The sequence below is a fragment of the Saccopteryx bilineata genome, chromosome 1, assembly GCF_036850765.1.
Source record: "Saccopteryx bilineata isolate mSacBil1 chromosome 1, mSacBil1_pri_phased_curated, whole genome shotgun sequence".
Taxonomy (NCBI): domain Eukaryota; kingdom Metazoa; phylum Chordata; class Mammalia; order Chiroptera; family Emballonuridae; genus Saccopteryx; species Saccopteryx bilineata.
The window spans coordinates 396,809,575-396,829,909 of NC_089490.1; the positions used below are offsets into that span (position 1 = coordinate 396,809,575).

Genomic DNA, 20,335 nt, shown 5'->3' on the forward strand with positions numbered 1-20,335 from the left:
TGCGTGCGCAAACCAGGATATGAGGCCGGCCGCGGTTCCCTCTGAGTGAAACACCCTCCAGCACGGAAAATCTCCACCGTTGGAATTAGTTCTCACTCCCTCCCGTGCGTGGCTTTCCCAGGAAGAAATTCTCGCCCACTAACTGCGCACCGACCAGGAGACCGGGTATAATGGCCGCTCTGCTTTTCTTTCTTTGTTTGGGTTTGGCGCAAGTGTTAGCTTGTATTGCCCGGGTTGCCACAGGATCAGTTTTTCCTCGGCTTGGATCTTCGTGCCACAGCCTGGTTCAGCCGTTTGTGCTGTGGCCTGGATCTATTCACCCCCTTTGCCCGCCTCAGTTTCTATATTCACAGTTACCAGAGAAAGCCGCCCTGTTTAGGTTAGTGAGGAAGGAGGAGCATTTCTTACTCCCTATTTCCTTCGGGGTTTGGTTATATATTTAGCCAATTTTTCACTGAATCATACCTTTGGGTGTATTGCAAAGCATCTGGAAGCTCCAAGTATAGGTTTTTCTGTTTCTGGTTGAAGATCTTGTTGAGTTTTGGGGGAGATTTATCGGTATCGCTTCCTACCCCGCCATTACTCTGACGTCCAAAAAGAATCCGCATAATATCATCTTTAGACAACATGTGGTAATTTTCTTTCTGTTTTTCATCTTCATAGATGTGATTCTAAAAAGATGTATCACAGGTATATGCAGATGCAAAAATAATGAGTTTGTGTTAGTGATGTCACCTGAGTCTTTGAATGGTTTTGGCTATTAACTAAATACTATGTCACTATAATTTGTCAGTGAAAATTATTTTATTTACTAGTCATGGCTAAACGTGCGTCTCCTTTTTATTAAAGCACTTCCTATAGGAAACACTTTATGTCCACAAAATGCTTCAAATCATTCTTTTGAAGCCTGGTGGTTCTTAGGGAAGAGTCAGTGCTGAGTATGTGGTTCGGATGGGGGACGGTCCGTCCATGTCCTGGGAATGTTGGAGCAGGACTGATTGGGACACGGGAGACAGAGACAGAGTGGGCACGGCCACATGCGTATACATGGTACAGTAGACTGGATGCTACAATCTAGATGTGATCCCTTAAACATTTTTACCTCCCTGGTGTGTATTTACCAGTCTGAAGACCAAAACCCTATGGAATTCCTGGGATTTCGCCCTGAGACACGAGGGATGCTGTGTGCTCAGTGCATCTCCCTGAGGAAGGAGTCCAGAGACCCCGTGTGTCTGTGGTAGGTAATACTTATACCTCACCCGCCACCTGCTTCTTTCCTTAGTTTCAATATCTGGTATTTTGAATTTTAAAAATCACACAGTAACAGTGATTCAGATGTGATTATAAAATCGTGAATTGAGAGATCGCAAGTAATGACCTTAATTTTCACTGCTAGAGATCCCTATGGAACCAGGGCCAAATTCGGAAGCACACTGTGTTAGCACCCAGGATAGAAAACATTCCTTGTTGGCAGAATCTGTTTGTTTAATCTGATGTTTGACTTTGTGAATCAGGTGATTTCTTCTGTTTGACTTAGTATTTACAATTGTTTCTTTTCATTTTTTAATGGTATTCACCACCAGACACTATGTTGAGCATTCTTCCTATATTGATCCATTTATCCTCACACAAATCCTTTGAGGTCGGCACTATGATACACCCTTACTGTACAGATGAGACAACTGAGACTGAGAGGTCAGCACTGTGCTGAAGACCCCACAGGTGGAAGGTTTTAGAGCTGACCTGTGACCCACTAGTCTGGGCCCAAAGTCAGGCTCCTCCACACTAATCAAGAAATAAAAATGGGCTAATTCTGAGACATCTAGAGTTTATTTTTAAATTCACAACAGAGTACAAGCTATGCTGTCAGAAGTCTTGTCGGGAGTACACATAACTCATAGAATTATGTGAGGATAGTCGACATCTTTAAATTTATAGGAATTTCTTTAAAGAAAAAGGTGTGTACCTCTGTTTATTTAGACTGCCCTTCCCATCTGTGAGTAAAGTTTCATGATTTTTCCTGAAAACAGTACACATATATGAAGGTATTGTTCAGAATGCTCATGCTTATACTCTGCCCGATGCCAAATGACCTCATAGTCCCTACCATGTCATGTGATGGCCGCAGCTGGTTTATATGAAAGGAATCGATGTTTGTACGCTGAGCATGTGCTTGGCTAACACTGTGAATTCTATCAGTTTCAATAGTGTTTTAGTATATTATATTATAGTTTTAATTTATTTTATATATCTTTTCTTTGTTTGAAGAAAATATTTTTTACATTCTTTTTCTTTCATTAATAGACATTATTTTCTTTAGAGTAGTTTAGATTCACAGAGAAATTGAACAGAAAATGCAGACTTTGCACATATGTCCTATTCACAAACCATCTACTAAGGTCACCAATCATCCTCCTTTAGGGAGGATAGTCCTTCCTTTGTAAGTTCCATCCTCCCTTGAAAAGTGTCCTCCTCCATGTCCACCTTTTTGATATTAGAAGACTAATCTGTAAACGTTCGTATTTGATGGATGCAGAGTTGATCCATTGTGTGTGATGTGACATATTTGTATTTGACATGACGATTCGTCAAGGATCAGTACAGTGTGGTGAGACACGATTATGAGACGCATGCGCTCCGCACGGGAGAACTTGAGAGAGCACCATGTACCGAGCATGCAAGTGGCTTTGTGTAGTCTTCCTGAAACACAACATGGCACATACGACATTGAAGACTCATGATTATTTCTTTCTCAAGTGAATATTCAATCATAGACTAGTAAGCACAATTCACGTTTTATTAATTCATTATCTATTTAATAAATTCCAAACATATATAATTTTATATACACGTATTTTCTCATGTTTTAAAGTGGAAATTTAACCTCAAATTATATCTATTAGTAACACATTTTGATTAAATAGTTGCATAAAGCAGTTTTTAATTAGAAAATGATAAATACACCTGAACATCACTCCAAATTGGTAGTTTTGTTAGATGTTTAGTTTTATTAAATGAGTACTTTTTTCTTACAATTATTATTAAAAATTAATAGGCATGTAAAATATTACAAATGTTTTTATTATGCATTTGTCATATTATAATGTATTATTGTTGAAATGAATAAGATGGTTTTTTTATTTATGATATTATTTTTGTCAATTTATTTTTGTCCTCCTTTTCATTGTAAAGAAGTTGGTCACCTTACATCTACAGCCCCCACCAGCCTGGGACATATGTTACAGTGGATGAACCTATACTGACACATCATCATCACCCAAAGCCCATAGTTTACATCAGGCTTCACACTTGTGTTATAGAATTGTGTTGTGAAACCTGCATAATTTGTTAATCAGCATCACTCTAATAAATTCAATAAAAAGTGATTGTTTTTAATTCCATTTTTAAAACACATAAGCATGTGCAGCGAGCAGCAATTCTTAAAACTGGATTTACTCTCTCTTCTATTTCTCGTACTTCTTTCATTTTCCTTGAAAGTCTATCTAGTGGGTAGAGTATCAGTGTTTGAGTCTTCCCACGTCTCTTAATGTCTGGCTCAGTAGAAGTCAGATGAACACATATTTGCTTCCATCTTAACTCCTTTGCAACACCACATGCCACGTAGTCTTCAGAAAATTCCACTGTCTTGTGAGAGCATGAGAGTGACCTGGGAAAATAAACCTTTTATTCTAGATGCCCTGAATCAAAATGTCCCATTATCAGTCCTCAGAATGGCTGTGGAATGTCAACTGTGTGTATGTAGTGAAATTTCTCCTCTGTGTATCAATTAGATGAAGGCCATGAGGAGACTTGCCTTTATAACTTAAATAGTGGATTTCAGAAACAAGTGTCTACTTCAACTACAAAATGTATCTCAACTTCATTATCTTAACATATGTATGTAGTACAATCTAATAAAATTTCTTATTAAAAATTCTAAGTAAGAGCCTGGGCTGGTTTGTTCAGTGGTAGAGCATCAGCTGGTCATGTGGAAATCCCAGGTTTGGTTCTTTGTCAGGGCACAAAGGAGAAGCTTCCGTCTGCTTCTCTACCCCTCCATCACTCCTTTCTCTCTCTCCCTCTTACACTCCTGAAGTCATGCTTCAAATGCTTAGAGCAAGTTGACTCTGGTAGTTGAGGATGGCTCCATGGCCTGCCTCAGGCACTAACATTGCTTGGCTGCAGAGCAGTGGAGCAGCAGCCCCAAATGGACAGAGCACTGCCTGGTAGGAGGTATGCCAGGTGGATCTTGGTTTGGGTGCATGCAGGAGCCTGTCTGTCTGCTTCCCCACTCCCACTTAATATAAACAATTCTAGGTAGGGATAGAATAAAACTATTTAGAACCAAGCAAATCAATTTTCAAAGTGAACTGCAAACATCACTCTAAATGCATGAGTGCTAAAGCTAATTATATTAAAATAAGGGGAAAATGCCTGATAAGTCCATTGTTTGTCAGTATGGATTTGTGAGTTTTAAGTGTCACACTAAAATAAGAAATTTAAAGAATCTTAACTATTTCCAAAGATTAGGTGAAAAATTTTTAATTGCAGATAATATGAATATTTCATCAGGAGACATGAGACGTGCTCACAGAGCACCACCAAGAGAAATAAAATACTAGGATGAGATGCATGTAAGTGGCTGGATATATGCTAAATACATAAAAATACAGAAGCTTGAGCATGCCACAAACAATAGTGAGAATTAAAAATGGAATAGAGATGTCTCATTTATAAGTGTGACAAATTATAAAACACATAAAAACAAATCTAATGAGTGAGGTAGTATATACCATGTTTTTGGAAGACAACTTACAAAATCATAAATATTTCCAAAATTTATACACAAAAGCATTGTAATATTTTTATCCTGAATCCCATTGGAGCTTTATCAGAAACTGAAAAAAATCATTTAAATATTTTTGAGAACAAGCTATGTTTGAAAATGGCCAAGATATTAGAAACAGCACTGTACTCAGTGTTGTATCTAACTTGCTGTATCAGATATTAAGACTTACTAAAAAAATGTCCTTGATCCAGATGAATAGGAGTAGAAATGGACAACAGCCTGACCAGGCAGCTGTGCAGTGGATAGAGCATTGGACTAAGAAGATGAGGAACCAGGTTCAGAACCCTGAGGGCGCCTGCTTGAGCACAGGCTCATAGACATGACCCCATGGTTGCTGGCTTGAGCCCAAGGTCACTGACTTGAACCAGAAAGTTGCTGGCTTGAAGCCAAAGTCACTGGTTTGAGCAAGAGGTTACTGAATCAGCTGGAGCCCCCTGGTCAAAGGACATATGAGAAAGCAATCAATAAACAACTAAGCTGCCACAACTATAAATTGATGCTTCTCATCTCTCTCCCTTCCTGACTGTCTTTCTGTGTCTCTGCCTAAAGAAGAAAAAAATAGACAACTATACTGTGGACCATTAGAAAGCTTTAAAATGAATATATATATATATATATATATATATATATATATATGGGTCTTAATGTATAGCATCAGCGTTACAATTTAGTCATTAAAGAACTATTTATGTTTTGGTCAGACATGGCTAATAACCATATGGAAAATAAAAAGATTTCTACCTCTTACAATATACAATATTTAAAGTGTCTTTAAGATTACTATGGAAGAAATCAGGACTTTCAGTATAATAGTTGGGGTGGAAGCCAGATTGCATGGGGACGAGAGGTGAAAGGAAGGGGACTCGTGGGACCAGTGACTGGGATGCTGTAAAGTAAACACTCCAGGGGCTTGTGAAGCGGCCTGGCTGAGACCCTGTGGACCCATGTGGCACCCCCTGGTTTCATCCACAGAGGCCTGGATTTCTTTCTCAGCCTCATGGAGACCATTTTCCTGACCTATACAACAGTTAATAACAAGTAAAAATAATAGCCTACAACATGACAAAGATGAATTAATTTGCATAATGAACACGTCTGTCTTGGAATATATAAACTTCATTGGTTAGTGCCTGTGTACTAGGCAATTCTGGGTAAGAAATATTTCTGTAAGGTTCTGACCAGACAAGTCGGTTGACTAAGGCATCGTCCTGAAGCACAGAGGTTGCTGGTTCTATTCCTGGTCAGGGCACAGAACAGAAACAGGCTGATGTCCTGTCTCTCTCTCCCCCCTCCCTTTCCTTTCTGTGTAAAATAAATAAACATTTCTTTAAAAATAAGAGTTATAGTTCCATAAGATCTTATGTCTTATGTTTAAACCTAAGGAACAGCAGGTACAAAATGATAGAAATTTGGAGACAATGTTAAGGTTACCTGTGTATACACCTAGATGGTTAGTGATTACATGGGACTGATATCAGCATGAAACAAAAGACTTTAATTGTCCCCTTCACTACAAAAGTCTGTTCAAGAAGAAAGGTCTTTCTGGTGAGCAAGGAATCAAGTTAAGAACAGTAAATAACCTTGAGGATCCTGAAGTGAGAATTAGCTGGTCAGTTTCCTGGGCCATCTCACAAGCCCTGAGGCCTTTTGGCCTCTTTTTCCAGGGTGTTCCTCCAGAATACACAGGCTTCCTTCAGCCTGTCCTGGGAGCCACAGCATGATGCTTTTTTGCCCTAGGGTCAATGCATAGAAAATTCGCATTACTTTTTTAAATGACAGTTGTGTGTACACAGGACTCAGACTTCCCTGTTGGGGAGGTCATTAGTGGCATTGTGACTTGCTGTCCTCAAGTTTCTTGCTCACAGGAGGGGCTGATGTACAAGGAGGAGCATGTGCCTCAAGCAGGGATAGAGCACCTACCGATTGTTGCTGTGTCAGGAGGAGCTGTGAGGACGGGGCCTCACTGCTAGAGGCAGTTCTTCCTGGGGATTCTTTATGGAACTTCCTCCCCAGTAGAACACATGCACTGTAACAGAGCCTTCCTGGGCTGCTGACCTCGATCCCGCTGCAAAGGGGCTTAGGCTGGAAGGAGAGACCCTGAGCTCAGTGTCTTCTACTACTGGGGGAAGGAAGTCACTGGGCACCCCCTGGAAATCTCATGGGCCCAAGACAGTGTCATGTCTGCAGAGCCCCAAGCTCCTCTGAATGCAGCCTGCAAGATCACTGTGACTTTGAGAGGGCCTTAAGCCATTTTGCTGTTGTATTTTTTTAACTTACTCAGCCCTGAAATTGCCACAGGACTTGGATCTGAACTTTCCGGAATTTGGAATGGGGTGGGATGCATGCCTGTAATTTGATGAATAAGACTTCACATATCTGCTGACCTCTCACTGGAGTAAAAAGAGTAACATGTTAATGGTTGGTAGTTCAGGTACTGAGCACAGGTGTTTTTCTAATACAGATCACTGCAACATTTCTGTCACTTTGATGCTATTTTTAAGTTCAAAGTTAAATGTTGTGCTTCTGAAGTAAAACGTATTGTGATGACCAGGTTTCTGACCTTCCTGGGAAGAAAAGTCAGCCCTGCGGTGAGAGCACGTGATACAGTGGGTCACAGGAGTGGCCTTTATGGGGGACAGTGCAGGAGTCCATATACACTTGAAAGAAGTGTCCTCCCCATCCAGGTTATGTCTGCAATGGCTCCTGGACTGATATCAGCATGATGAAATGCACAAGTCAGGCAGTGCACACAATGAGAATCTAGGGAGAAATCTGGGCAAAACTGTAGCATTCTTAACACTGGGGAACAAAATTTTTGTTACATCCACAAAAACACTTGTTCTTACCTAATTCAAGTATGTTGATCTCAAATATGAACATGAGTTTTATTCCGTAAGCTACAGTTTTTTGCAATTTAAGATTTTAGGTTTTAATCTTATTATAAAATTTTCAACATTTAGTTTAACATCATGAAGGAGAATGTCTTTTTGGGCATCATCTTTGTGAAACTATAATAATTTATATGATGCAGTAAATACATTAATGCACTAAAAGATATGATTGCATCAGAATTTGTTCACAATTTTGAAATAGAACATATTAAAACACTTATTTTAATTATAAAATTTGCGCAAAACTTATTTAAATTCTATTCAAGCAAATATTTGCGTTTGTAGCTCTTACGTTTGTGTACTTGTTGAGGACAATCTCGTTTGATGCTCCAGCAGTAGTTTGCTGATCACTAACAACTCTAAGATTTTCGGGAATTTTGTCAAGGTGACTGTTCAGGAAGTGAATCTTAATGCTCAAGTTTCATCCAATGTAGCAGAAAGCCCACAGCATTCTTTGAACCAGAAGTACATAGTTTTCTGCCTTTGTGTTGCCATGAAAGTTCTTTGTAACTGCCACAAAACCCTGAAATGCTGCTTTCTCCTCCTTATTCATCTTCCTGGCAAATTCCTCATCACATATGAGGGTTCAATTTTGAGGTCCATTGAATACACCTGCTTATATGTTCTTGAAAGACAAAACAGGAAAAGCAGAAATAATATGTTGAAAGCATTTACTTTCTTTATTCAAAGCCTGAACAAACTGCTTAATCAAGCCAAGTTTGATGTGAAGTGGGGGGGAAATGATCCTGTCTCAATTAACTACAGGTTCATTCACAATATTTTGCATCCCTCCCCAGAGCTTCACATTTCGGCCACTCCTTCGGTGTCCAGTGTTTCTCCCGAGCTTGGCTATCCCACAAATACAGAAAGCAAGGATACTTCGTGAAAACTCTCTGTTGCCTAGCAGGAAATTTATCAGTTTAAGATCCACAGAAATGATCCAGTTATACTCCTCATACTTCAGACAGTCAAGGAAAATTTTTATGTTATTATAATCTCCTCGCAGGTGAGTTGAATAACCAATTGGAACCGCTGCATAAAAATTACTGTTGTGTAGGAGAACACATTTCAGACTCCATTTAGAACTGTCAAGAAATAGCCGCCATTCTGTTGGACTGTAAGTGGTAACACTTAGCTGGCTGAGAAGACTACCAATATCATGACAGTAAAAAAAGTGTTTGTCTCTGGAAAAAAAAGACCACAAAAATTTGTTCATGCTTCCTGAAATGGGATACTTTAGCTGACCAGTGAAGTACATTCTTTTCTTGAAGCCTGGAGGCTAATAACTCAGCTGCTTTCTTTGATAGGCCCAAATCTCTTACTAAGTCATTCAATTTTGGTTGGATAACCTGCTGAGGGGTTAATGACTGCTTGGCTTCAGAAAAAGATCCTTCATATTCTACAACCATTTCCTCATGCATCTAATCAAAATACACATAATCACCATGTTCACTTTCTTCATCCTTACAAGAAATAAAACCATTGAAAACTGGAACAGGGTGTGTCTCAGAGTGTGGGATTGGTCGTATTGCTGAAGAAATATTAGGATATGTGATCATATGCCATTTTTTCTTGCCGATGCCCTTTGTATGGATCAGACAGAAATGACAGTCACTGCTGTGGTCCTTAGGTTCACACCAAACCATGGGAATACCAAAAGGCATTCCTTTGCATTTTCATTTTGTCTAGTCATGAAGCATTTTCTCACATGACACACAATATGAGGAGCCCAATTCTTGTCTTGATCGCCAAGGAGAACTTGAAAATAGGCAAAATATGCAAAGGTCACAAATGATAAAATATTGCTCCTTTGACGTTGAAGTGAGTAACAGCCACATATATAACAGAAGGTGTCAGGGCTATTCTTACATTTACGCCTACTTGAAGAAACCATGATTCAATTTTAATACAAAATAAGAGGGTGTTTTTTTATCAGATAATAATTCTTTACATTTAAACACAACTATAATTTTGTAAAAGTGATGTTTGTAAAACATTAATGGCATTGTGGTTCTGTTCAGTCCAAGAGTAGTTGCCCTTTAACTCCAATATAAAAACCAATGTATGCCATTAACTGTAACAAAAATAAATTAAAATTGCATAAAAACTAGAGCATGCACCAAAAAACTGATTTTAGATTTTGAATCAGCAATGCAGAAATATATTGAAACAGTTCTAAAACCTCATGCAACAGAAAATAAAAAAAAATTGTTCCTCAGTGTAATTTTTTCACTATTATTATTACCTCTTATCTATGTACAACTCAGAGCACAATTAAGTCATGGCACGAGTTAGTGAACAAGAAGAAGAAAATCTTCGATGGCCTACAGTCCTTTCCCTGCCGCAGGCTTCCCTCTGCAGCTCACAGCCCGCAGGAGGAGGTCAGAGCCAGGTCAGGGGTCCAGGGGCTGCAGGCAGGTGTCCGTGGGAGCTGGAAGGAAGGGTGCAGCCACTCACAGGTGTCCCTGATGCCTCAGGGCCAGTGGTGGGATGCAAATAATTTAACTGGTTCTCTCCTAAGGACTGTTTTAAGTACAAAAAAATATACTGAAAATAGCTTATTATTTCATGCATTTAATACTTAAATAAGAATTTTAAAAATCACAAAACTAGATCATAAGAACGTGTTTTAAAATATTAATGAGAAAATATTAAATAACATCTGACAAAAAAACAATAAAACTGTTAAGATATTTTTGTATTGCTTCTTGATTAGCATCAATCAGCACATGGAATTTTTTAATTTTAAATGAGCATCATTGGCTGTGTGATTTGTCCTTAACCATCTTCTCACTGTAGGAGTAGAATTCCACTTCTTTACCTATGGGCAGAATGAACATTACTATGGGTGCTTAGAATACGCTGTTGTGCAGATGAATGTTAAAAAACAGTAAAGACTATAAATTTGTGATTTGCACATTGGCAGCTGCCCAGGTACCCACCTAAGAGAGGACCCTGATTACAAGTGTCATTTTACCAAGTGGTTCACCAAACTCAATGAAAGATTAGGTATTTGTTCTACCAAACTTGAGAGAGCCCACTGAATCCCACAACTGCTCAGGACATAAATTTCATGACTCATCAGTGCACAATTGCAAGGGAAGAGATACTAACATGGATTATGGAGTTTGTAAGGTGACAGAGTTGGTGACTTGGGCACCAGCTAAGATCTTGCTGCTTTGGATAAATACCAAACATATAATGTCTACCAGAAAGTTCTGTCTGTTTCTATCACAACAAGTTTTGACAGGTAAGCTCATGTTTATTTGACGCATGTGTGCCTCTCTAGTTTTATCACTTAATGTATACCTACTGATGTAGCAAATTAACTAAAACAAAGTTGATTCATTTTAGTCTTATGTGTGAAGCGATAGTGTACCCATGGCTACTGATAAAGTTCATTTACACCACTGTAATTTTTATGAATTTCAACAAGGAAGAAATGCTACAGAAGCATGTCTGTCGCATCCACCATATTCTCCAGACTTAGCACCCTCCAACTATCACTTGTTTTTGTCCTTACAAAATTTTTTAAAGAACAAAATATTCAAAAATGAAGAAGATATCAAACAAGCACTGGTTCAATTTTTCACATCAAATGATAAAACATTTTTCAAAAATGGGATATAAAAATTGCCCTCACGCTGGTAAGAAATCATTAATAATAATGGCAATTATATTATTTAATAAAGTTTATTGATGGTAAGAAAAATTTGTATTTTGTTTTATTCCAAAAACGGACAGAACTTTCTGTTAGACATTATATATTTTGAAATCTCATGCTTCTTAAATGTATGTAGTAAGATGTTGTGATAAACATATGTCTTAATGAGATGAATGAGGCTTGATGCTGATTTAATCTATCCATGGATAGTATTATTTTTTGATTAAAATGTAGCATTTTAGTCACAAGTTTTATTCTTAGATGTCTTTATTCTGAAAACAGTTGTCACATGAATGTGCAGATGCAGAAAGGATAAGGTTGTGGTAGTGACATCAAGCGATTAAAAGTATTTCTTTGGAGTATTGGCCAAAAATGTAATTGTATTCAATCATTCCAAATTGTTTTTACATTTGATCTTAGCCTATGGCTAAAAAGTGATCAAAATCATTTTTAGTGACTTATTAGACGTGGTGAATAAGGTCCTTTCTTATGTTGTTCAAGCAAGGACACCAGGAACCAGTCTCCATAGGAAAAATGTGTGTGCACAAAATATTGCCTTGTTGTTGGTTTGGATTTTTTTGGAGGCTAGAGTAGTATGTGCAGAGTCAGTGTTAACTAGGAACAGACAGATGATGTGTACAGCATCTCTCTTGGTCAAATGGAACAGAATGTTTATGACAGGGAGGTAGGACATGACAGCAAGTGTCACCAGAATATACAGAAATTGTGAAACTATATACGAGGTCATCACGACCCAGAGGTGAGGCCTGAAATGTGTCCCTGTAGCAGGAAATGGCCGCAAGGGGAGGATAACAGACACCCAGACAACTACATAGAGGAAGAACAATTTATTAGTAGCTGGGGGAGCATGGGGGGTTAGTAGCACCAAAGCATGAACTCCCCAATATTAGTTATTTAGAGTCTAATATCCTTTATAACTTTAGTTTTTCATGTGAAAAGTGCCTGATTTCTTTGACTTCATTGTTTGCAGACTGACATGATTTTTGTGTCTCTAGGAGGGGAGAGGGTAAGCGAGGAGGTTAGCCTGTCTGTCCTTGACTACTCACATATCAAATTCCTCTTGCTGGTGCTCCAAATTCATTTCAGGGAACTGATAAAAAAAAAGGTTATAGCTATGAGTTGTTACTTTTCAGACTTTCTCAGTCAACCCTTCCTCCCTCAGTCTGAAACCCAGAGGTCACTGACTTGAGCATAAGATCACAGACATTGCAGGACCCCTCTCCTGCATTCTTCTCGTTTCTCCCCTCTCAACAAATGCCACATACCTGCTAACCAGTTAGAGACTGAGCTAGGAGAGCCCTGCGATTGCAACAGCAGCAAAAGGACATGTGTCACCAGCACATTCTGCTGAGGACAGGAGTTCAGAGACCCTGTGTTTTGGGATGGAGAATATCTATCCCCACCCACTAACTTCATGGGCCCTGAGCTCCAATATCCAGTAGTGAGGATAATAAAGTCCCGAGAACCTTCACATCCATGGGATCATAAAACAGTAAATGAAGTGATTGGAAAGCAATGATCTTATTTTCCCTAGAGAAGCCCTGATGGAACCAGAGCCAATTCAGAAGCAGGCGGTGTTAGCTCCCAGGTAAACAGTTCCCACCTGGCAGAGTTGGTGAGATTCAGTCTGATATTGCCCTTAAGGATAAGGTGATTTTTCTGTTTGACTTATTACTTATAGTTTCATATTGTTGTATAATTGTAACAGCTGACATTTACTGCCAGATACGGTGCTGAGCATTTCCCTGAATAATATTTATCCTAACACAGACTCCATGATATCACCCTTGTTTACAGATGATGAAATTGAGACAGAGAGGGTCAGCATCTTGCTGATGGCAATACAGGTAGAAAGTTCCAGAGCTCAGCTTGGATCCAGGTAGTCTGGTTCTAAAATTAGAGTCTTCTTCACAACTCAATAAGGTAACACGTTCTAAATTTCAAAGAACCAAACAGCTGTTCACAATTCAAAGTCAAGTGTAAAACTCCCCATTGGGATTCTGAAGGGGGAGGGATTGAAACTGCAGAGTGTCTGAGAATACAGGACTTCTTTACATTTTCTACCGTTTCTTCAGGAACACTGTGTGAGCCTTGGTGTTTTTAGATCCCTTTTTGTATCTGTATACTTTAGGATTTTATCCTTCAAGGTTTCCATGTTCAAGCGTGTGGCCTCAAGTGTGTGTACATTTCTGTTGTTGCTAGAGTTCCGGTTGCCATGGTGTCGTGGTTTCTGTCCGCCACGCGGTGGTGCAGGGTTACAGGCAAGGACGGGTGTTCCCTGCCGATCCTGTGTTCAGCTATATCGTGAACTTTCATTCATTCTGACAGTTTTTTCTGAGGCTTATCTAAGATTTCTCTGATAGTTAATCACATCCATGTATTGTGACCAGTTCATCAATTCATTCTTTATCTTATGTTTCCATTTATTTGAAAAGATTGTTTTTAACAAAATGTTTCCCTTTTTTAGTTTTTATTTTCAAGCAGTTTAAAGTTAACATCAGTATTGAGCAGAAAGTACCGAGACATCCCATGTACCCTTATGTCCAGACGCGCACAGCCTTCCCCAGCTCAGCGTCACACACCTGGTGGGACCTTTGTTCTCAGAAAGTGCAGTTGCTGGACTGTGTGGTAAGAGGACGTTTAGTTCTCAGGATAACAGCACCCTCAAAGTGGCTGCACCCTCTGCGTTCCACCAGCAGTGAAGAAGAGTCTGTGCTCCCGTCCTGGGCAGCGCTCACTGCTGTCAGTCAGTGATCTAATTGAAAAGGAGAAGAAGATAAAAGAGTTGAACAGACAGATGAAGGAACTAGAATGAGCATCAGCTATAGAGTTCAACTGAGGCAGAACCTGAGCTGCGAGCAGCTGAGCTGGGACTTCACTGTCACCACCTCGTCTGCATGTGACCCGTCCCCACTAGCAGACACCCCGACTGGGTAGCACTGGGTACTTTATCCTGCACATCAGTGCCTGAGCGCGACCTAGCGGCCTCCCCACTCTGCCAGTTTGAGCAAGTCTCCTACTTTCTGAAAGTTACCTGACTCAACTGTTAAGATGGGAAATGTAATAGCTTATTGATTTGTAGCAATGCTTAAATATGATAAATTATGTTTGCACATTGACTTTAAGTAGAAATAAAAAACATTACTATTCCTTTAATTACTGCAGTTATTATCAACAAAGCTTTGTCTCCCAAAGGACTCCTATACAGTGTAATGATGGTTGTTTGCAGCTCTAATCAGTTCACAGTTACCTTGATGACGTTATTTTACTGAAAATTGTTCCCGCACCACCGGTCCCTTGGAATCACCTTTCTATGTTCTGTTTCCATGAATCAGACTGTTCTAGAAACCTCATGAGTAGGAATCACTCATTACTGTGTTCTTGTGACTGCTTACGTCATGTAGTGTACTGTCCCCCAAGTTCACCCCGATGCAGCATCTGATGGATTTCCTGCCTTACCATGGGGATAAGAGCAATACCCCAATATCTGTGTGCTCTGACTCTGGTTACCCATTCATCTGTCCATGGACACCTGGGCTGCTTCCAGCTCTTGGCCATTGTGAATTGTGCTGCGATAAATGGGTGTGCAGGTAAGTGTTTGAGACCCTGCACGTGTACTCAGAGCTGAGCTTGACCCATCACACTGTATTTCTAGTTTTAATTTTTTGAGAGAATTCTAGACCCTTTTTTAGTGGCTTCACCATAATGTATCTATGTCAATATTCATATTTTTTGTTTGTTTATTCCTTTTATTGTTTTTTGGAATTAAGTTATTTTAAAAATTCTAACTGACACTGACCTGAGATCTGAAACAGAGCAGGAAAGCCCGGGGGGCACAGTGTCCAGCTGGGTCTCTCTCACCCACCACCCACCCCCAGGGCTCCCAGAGAAGAATGGGGACCCCCCTGACTTAGCCCGACCTGCCTCCCCAGTCACAAAGCCTCCCCTCCTCCACCAGGCCCTGCTGTGTTTCAGGGTGACACGAGCTTCTGGCTGACAGTGTCTTGTCTTCCTCTAGGCTGTTCCCTTGGGACCCCTCCTCCTAACATTTCCTACTGTCACAATTGTCCCCTTCCTGAGTGGCTCCCCAGAAGGCCTTTCGGTAACCTGCTGCATCCTAATGTCTTCTTCAGAACTGGCCATGCCTCTTCCCATGTTTCTATGGAGCCTCCAGTCATGGCTGGGGACAGACAGAGGACGGGCGCTGTGGGCACTTGTACTGCTGGGAATCTGATGACCCAGAAGATGTGATCCCCCTAACTGACAAGTAAATCCATCAATTAGAGGAGTATAGCATGTGATTTGATATGGAAAATTGTTTTGATATTTTTTGAAACACTACATTAGAGTGAGATGCTGTTCTGATTTGATTTCAAATATCACTTGATAATTTGAATATGTCAGATTAAGTAGAAGTTAGGAGTTGGGAGGTAATCTTCCTCTTGTAACAAGTTTGTCTTGGGAAACCAACATCTCTGATTTCTTCACATTGTCAGCAGCCCACTGACCTTTCTCCCTCCACTGCCAAAGGAGCCCTGGCACAGCAGGCATCATCTCACACTAAAAATGTTCCTAACCCACCTGAGTAGTTTGTTAATTCATAGTCCTGCACACCCAGGGGTACTTGCTGACCCTCGTCTCTGTGCCCGGCACCAGGCTGACAGAGATCAGCAAAACAGACACGGCCTGGAATAAAGGAGCCGAATCCTGGGGGCCTCCTGTCAGTCACTGAGTATACATTTCTATCCCCACCCTCACTGTTGCTGAAAAGGAGATGTCAAGGTGCCAGCAATGCCTAGTGTTTTAAGTCATTTGATTCTGTGACACAAAAGCATGGCATCATTCCTCAGGGAGGAAGTTAGTGCTGGAAGCCAGGCCTGGTGACCTGCCACACCCTTTGTGGGCAGGACCAGCGAGGCTCACTGGGTACAAATAACCTCAGGCTCTGCAGGCTGCTGAGTCCAGTCTTAGTTGCTCATTCTTGTTAAAGCTGAACTCACAGCAAAGTCCACCATGAGGCCAGTGTTGTGTGTCCTGCTGGTCACTCTGGCGTTTTCCCGTTATGAGGGTGAGTTCATGTCTAATGTGAGTACCATTGGCCTGGTTAAGTAATCTTCTTTATACGAGGTGACTTATTTTGGGTGGGAGGTGAGCAGATCAGAATCCAAAACCTTCCTGCCTCTTGTGAACTAGCTCTCTACAACCAGGGCTCATTGTTTCAATTCCTAATGATCTGGAATTTCTCAGACATCATGGCAGGCTCGTTTTAAGGGTTCTCCATCAGAAGCCTGATCCCTGTCTGTGGTCTACCTGTCAGAGCAGCACGATGTCATGATGTAATGGACCTTCCTTGTGAGTCATGGCTTTCTCACTCAGCAGCGCTGTGACCTTGAACAAATGTGTAATCTCTCCAAGTCCCCTCTTGTCAAGTCCTTTTGAGTAGTTCTCTTTCACCTGCCTTTCTGAACCTCCTCCTGTTTTGCCGTGTAGCCTCTGATCTGACCCTCTCACCATCTCCGCATAGCTACTGTCTTATCCGGTCAGATCAGAGCCCGGTAGGTCACATTCTGGGCTGCAGACGATTGCAAAGACTTGGGGGAGGTGTAGAGAATCTAGACCGGAGAACGTGGTCACTTCGGGTCTCAGCACAATCCCAGTGGGGTCAGTAGTAAGCCCCAGTTCCCACCTCCCACCTTCTCTAAGAATTCCGTACATCAGTGCAGAACGCAAGAGCCATCCTCACATGTGCATAATTCCAGATGTGTAAAACTCAGAGAGCCATTTTTTTTCCAGAACAGTTTCAGCTGTTTTCATCCAATGACATAATCCTATAGCCTAATTTAGTCTCAAAGGTGCGTCTTCTAACATTAGTAGATTTCCTCACTCCTCTGCAGATTTAGTCTCCTTTCTCTGACCTCTAGTAAGTTCTGACTGCCATTCAGTTGAAAGACTGACTGATAACTTCTCCTTTCTCCTCGTTTCAAGACTAAAGAAGGTGTCACTGTACGGACAGGCAAACCTTAAGTACTGAAATCTAGAAAGTGTAAATTTCAACAAAGCAGGAAATCTGGAAAGTCGCAGGTGTACTTTCCAAAGGATAAACCTGAACTAGGGATCGGCCAACCAGCTTTCCAGACTGAGCTCTGTGAAGTGCTCTGTGATCTTGACAAGGTCACAACGTCCAGGATTTTGCACTGTCATTGCCAGTTAGGAGGTGTGCCCATAAACCCTGTGAGGCTCTTGTACACTGTAAGGTACGGAGCCATAGGAAAAAGTGACTTTTCTTACATTGATTTTGTTTGTTTGTTTTTCTTCTACTCTAGCAAGTGTACTAGTCTGCCCAGCAGTTCTTTCTCAAATCAGGAGCTTACTTTTGGATCCTGTCGGTATTTACCGTGAGGAACTTGAGAGATACGATGCACCTCCGGAAGCTGTCCAGGCCAACGTGGATATAAAGAAGTGCTTGGATAAGCTTTCTCGTGATGACAGAGGGAAAACTCTCAGATATGTGGTAATTTATTCTCCATTACATAGAGACTAATTCTCAGCAGCACAGCCAGGGCCGCGGTCAGGGTCCTTCTCTGGGGACACAGGGTATGAAGCAGCTGCCCCTCTGCTCACCTCTGATCGAGTGGCCCGTGCACACCAGCTCCATGATAATATGACACCTGCTGAGCTGGACTAAGGCTGCACACAGCCCTGGGCATGTTCGTCCTTCTCAGGTCACCTCCCTGGGCACCAGGTTCCCCACAGTGTCCTGAGGAGAGGGACAGCCAGGCCCACAGGGTGTGATGGGGCAGGGCCAGAGACTGTTCCCCCAGCAGGACGGTCCCCTCACCCAGTGGCACAGTCCCTGGGACTCTCACGGGATGACTGGGAGGGAGAAGGGGACACAATGAGAGGGAGAGAGCCGGCCCCACCCTCTGTCAGGACAGAGGGGCAGCTGCTGGGGGCTCTGCCAGCTCTCACAGAGCCGAGGCCACTCCTGTACGTCACCCCACGTTTATCAACCAGGGGGCCGCGACCCTCCCTGTGTCCTCTGCAGCCCCGTGTGGAGCTGAAACACTTCAATCATGTCCTCATGGAGAGATCACACAGATGTAAAGGTGTCTCTCAGCACGTCCGCCCTGGAATTAAGTCAGGTTTCAAATGTCCTCACTAGCTGGATTCTCAGAGTGGGGAAGTCTGTGTGTCATGTGGGGAATGTCCACTCCTGCAGGTGGGACATCTGCAGGCAGAATGACCCATGGACCCACCATGCAGACCTGACCTCTCAGCCCTGTGTCCCCATTTAGTGACAAGTGGAGTCCTCATCCTGGGACTCAGAGAAAGGACACCGGGCTGCTCTGCCCAACTCCTGAGCCTCCTCCTCGCTCCACTAGAGACCTGTGCCCTTCTCTGGGGACACGCAGGGTTTATCTGCGGGGTGTGGACATGGTTCTCTCCTGACTCGCACGGTCTGTGCAGACTGGACCAGGACTATTGAATTCCCCACACGCACGGCTACTTGCCTGGTGCCTCCATTTCCCTTTGCTGGTTGCAGTTTCTTCCACATCTGGGTTGTGAACAACAGTCTGTGTTAACATGGCTTCTGCAGAGGCTTCATGACTGATGTTTCTTTTCTTTCTTTCTCTACTTCAGATCAACTCGCAAGATGCATGTAACAGACAGGTTTAACAATCTTCCATGCAAGTTCTTTGTCGTTCAATGATGACCTGATCTTTCCCGGACAATGTGAAGGTTTCAACGTCTTGCTTCAATAAATTTCTTTCCTGCATTTCGCTGCCTGTCTTGTTTTATCCAACAGTCTCTGACCTTGAGTTGGGGTGGTTTTCATCACGCAGGGGCCTGGGGGTGGCGTCAAGAGTAATGTAGGGAAACCCTGTGTCCAGGTGTCATGGTGGCCTGAGTGCCAGGGACAAAAGTGTAAAATCTGTAACCTCTGCTGAAATCAGTGTCAGGAGGCCATGCTGGCTCTGGAACATCGAGGGGATCATCTATCCCTGGTGCCTCCAGCTGAAGGCTGGTGGCTGTCCTCGTCTGGTACCAATATCCCTCCTTTCTCTGCCCCATGAGGGGACATTACTGTATTTTTTCTCTGTGTATGAAAATCTCCTGGTCTCTTTCACAATGTGTGGGATGACATTTAGAGGTTACCAGAAAATTCAGTATCATCTCCTTAATAAAAATCTGTAACTTTATCACATCTACAGAGTCTTTTTTCCCACGGCACAGACATGACAGTCCCAGTCTCAGGTGTGGATCTGTTTGGGGACGGAATGAGCCTGCTTGAGCTTCTCTGCCTGCTGACCCTAAGAGTCCACTGAGGGTGCCCCCTCCACGGTCTAGCCTCTCTTCGAACATCCTTTCGTACTCTGAAACACTAGAGCTCATGTGTTTCTAACTCTTTGAAGGAAGAGGATTTGTTATTAGACATACACATTCTTTAAGTATAATTGGTATATTGTACACACTATTCTTTCCTTTGCACCCCTGCCTGGCCCGGCTTCTATAAACATTCTTGAGTAAATTGAAAATAAAAAGTAAGTGGTACCTACAATTATCAACTGTGTCCAAAACCTTTCAAATAAATGTGGTCACAGGGGGATCATGTCCATGTAAATTAGTCTGTATTTTCTGGAACATCTTCCTGTTCATCCACATCTGTGCTCTGTGGACACAGGGTCAGGAGCTCTCGCCACAGCCTGAGAAACACAGCCTGGAATCGTGCGGGGAGACAAGGGCCCCATCGGCGGGTCATAGAGGCCTGGCCTGACCCCGTCCTGGGTCCCCTTTGTCCCCATGTCCCTGCTCACCCATATGCTGTGCTCAGCCATGCTGTCTACGTGCCATTCACTCGTCATGACGTTGGGTCACAGCAATGCCCGTGGGCTCGTCCTGGTCCCTTTC

General features: G+C 42.0%; 1 protein-coding gene across 3 annotated transcripts in view; it reads left to right on the top strand.

Moving 5' to 3' along the window:
* LOC136320894 (secretoglobin family 1D member 2-like) overlaps positions 1-19,609 on the top strand; it is a 236,610-nt gene extending 217,001 nt beyond the window's left edge. For 2 of the 3 annotated variants that reach the window (XM_066254038.1, XM_066254039.1), the window contains exons 2-3: positions 17,749-17,936; positions 19,067-19,609. In XM_066254038.1, the coding sequence (XP_066110135.1) occupies positions 17,749-17,936; positions 19,067-19,102 (224 nt within the window). In that variant the 3' untranslated portion in view covers positions 19,103-19,609. Of the gene's footprint in view, positions 1-16,357; positions 16,494-17,748; positions 17,937-19,066 lie in introns of those variants that run through there. The other variant, XM_066254037.1, reaches the window with a different exon arrangement.
* The last annotated feature ends 726 nt before the right edge of the window (positions 19,610-20,335 follow it).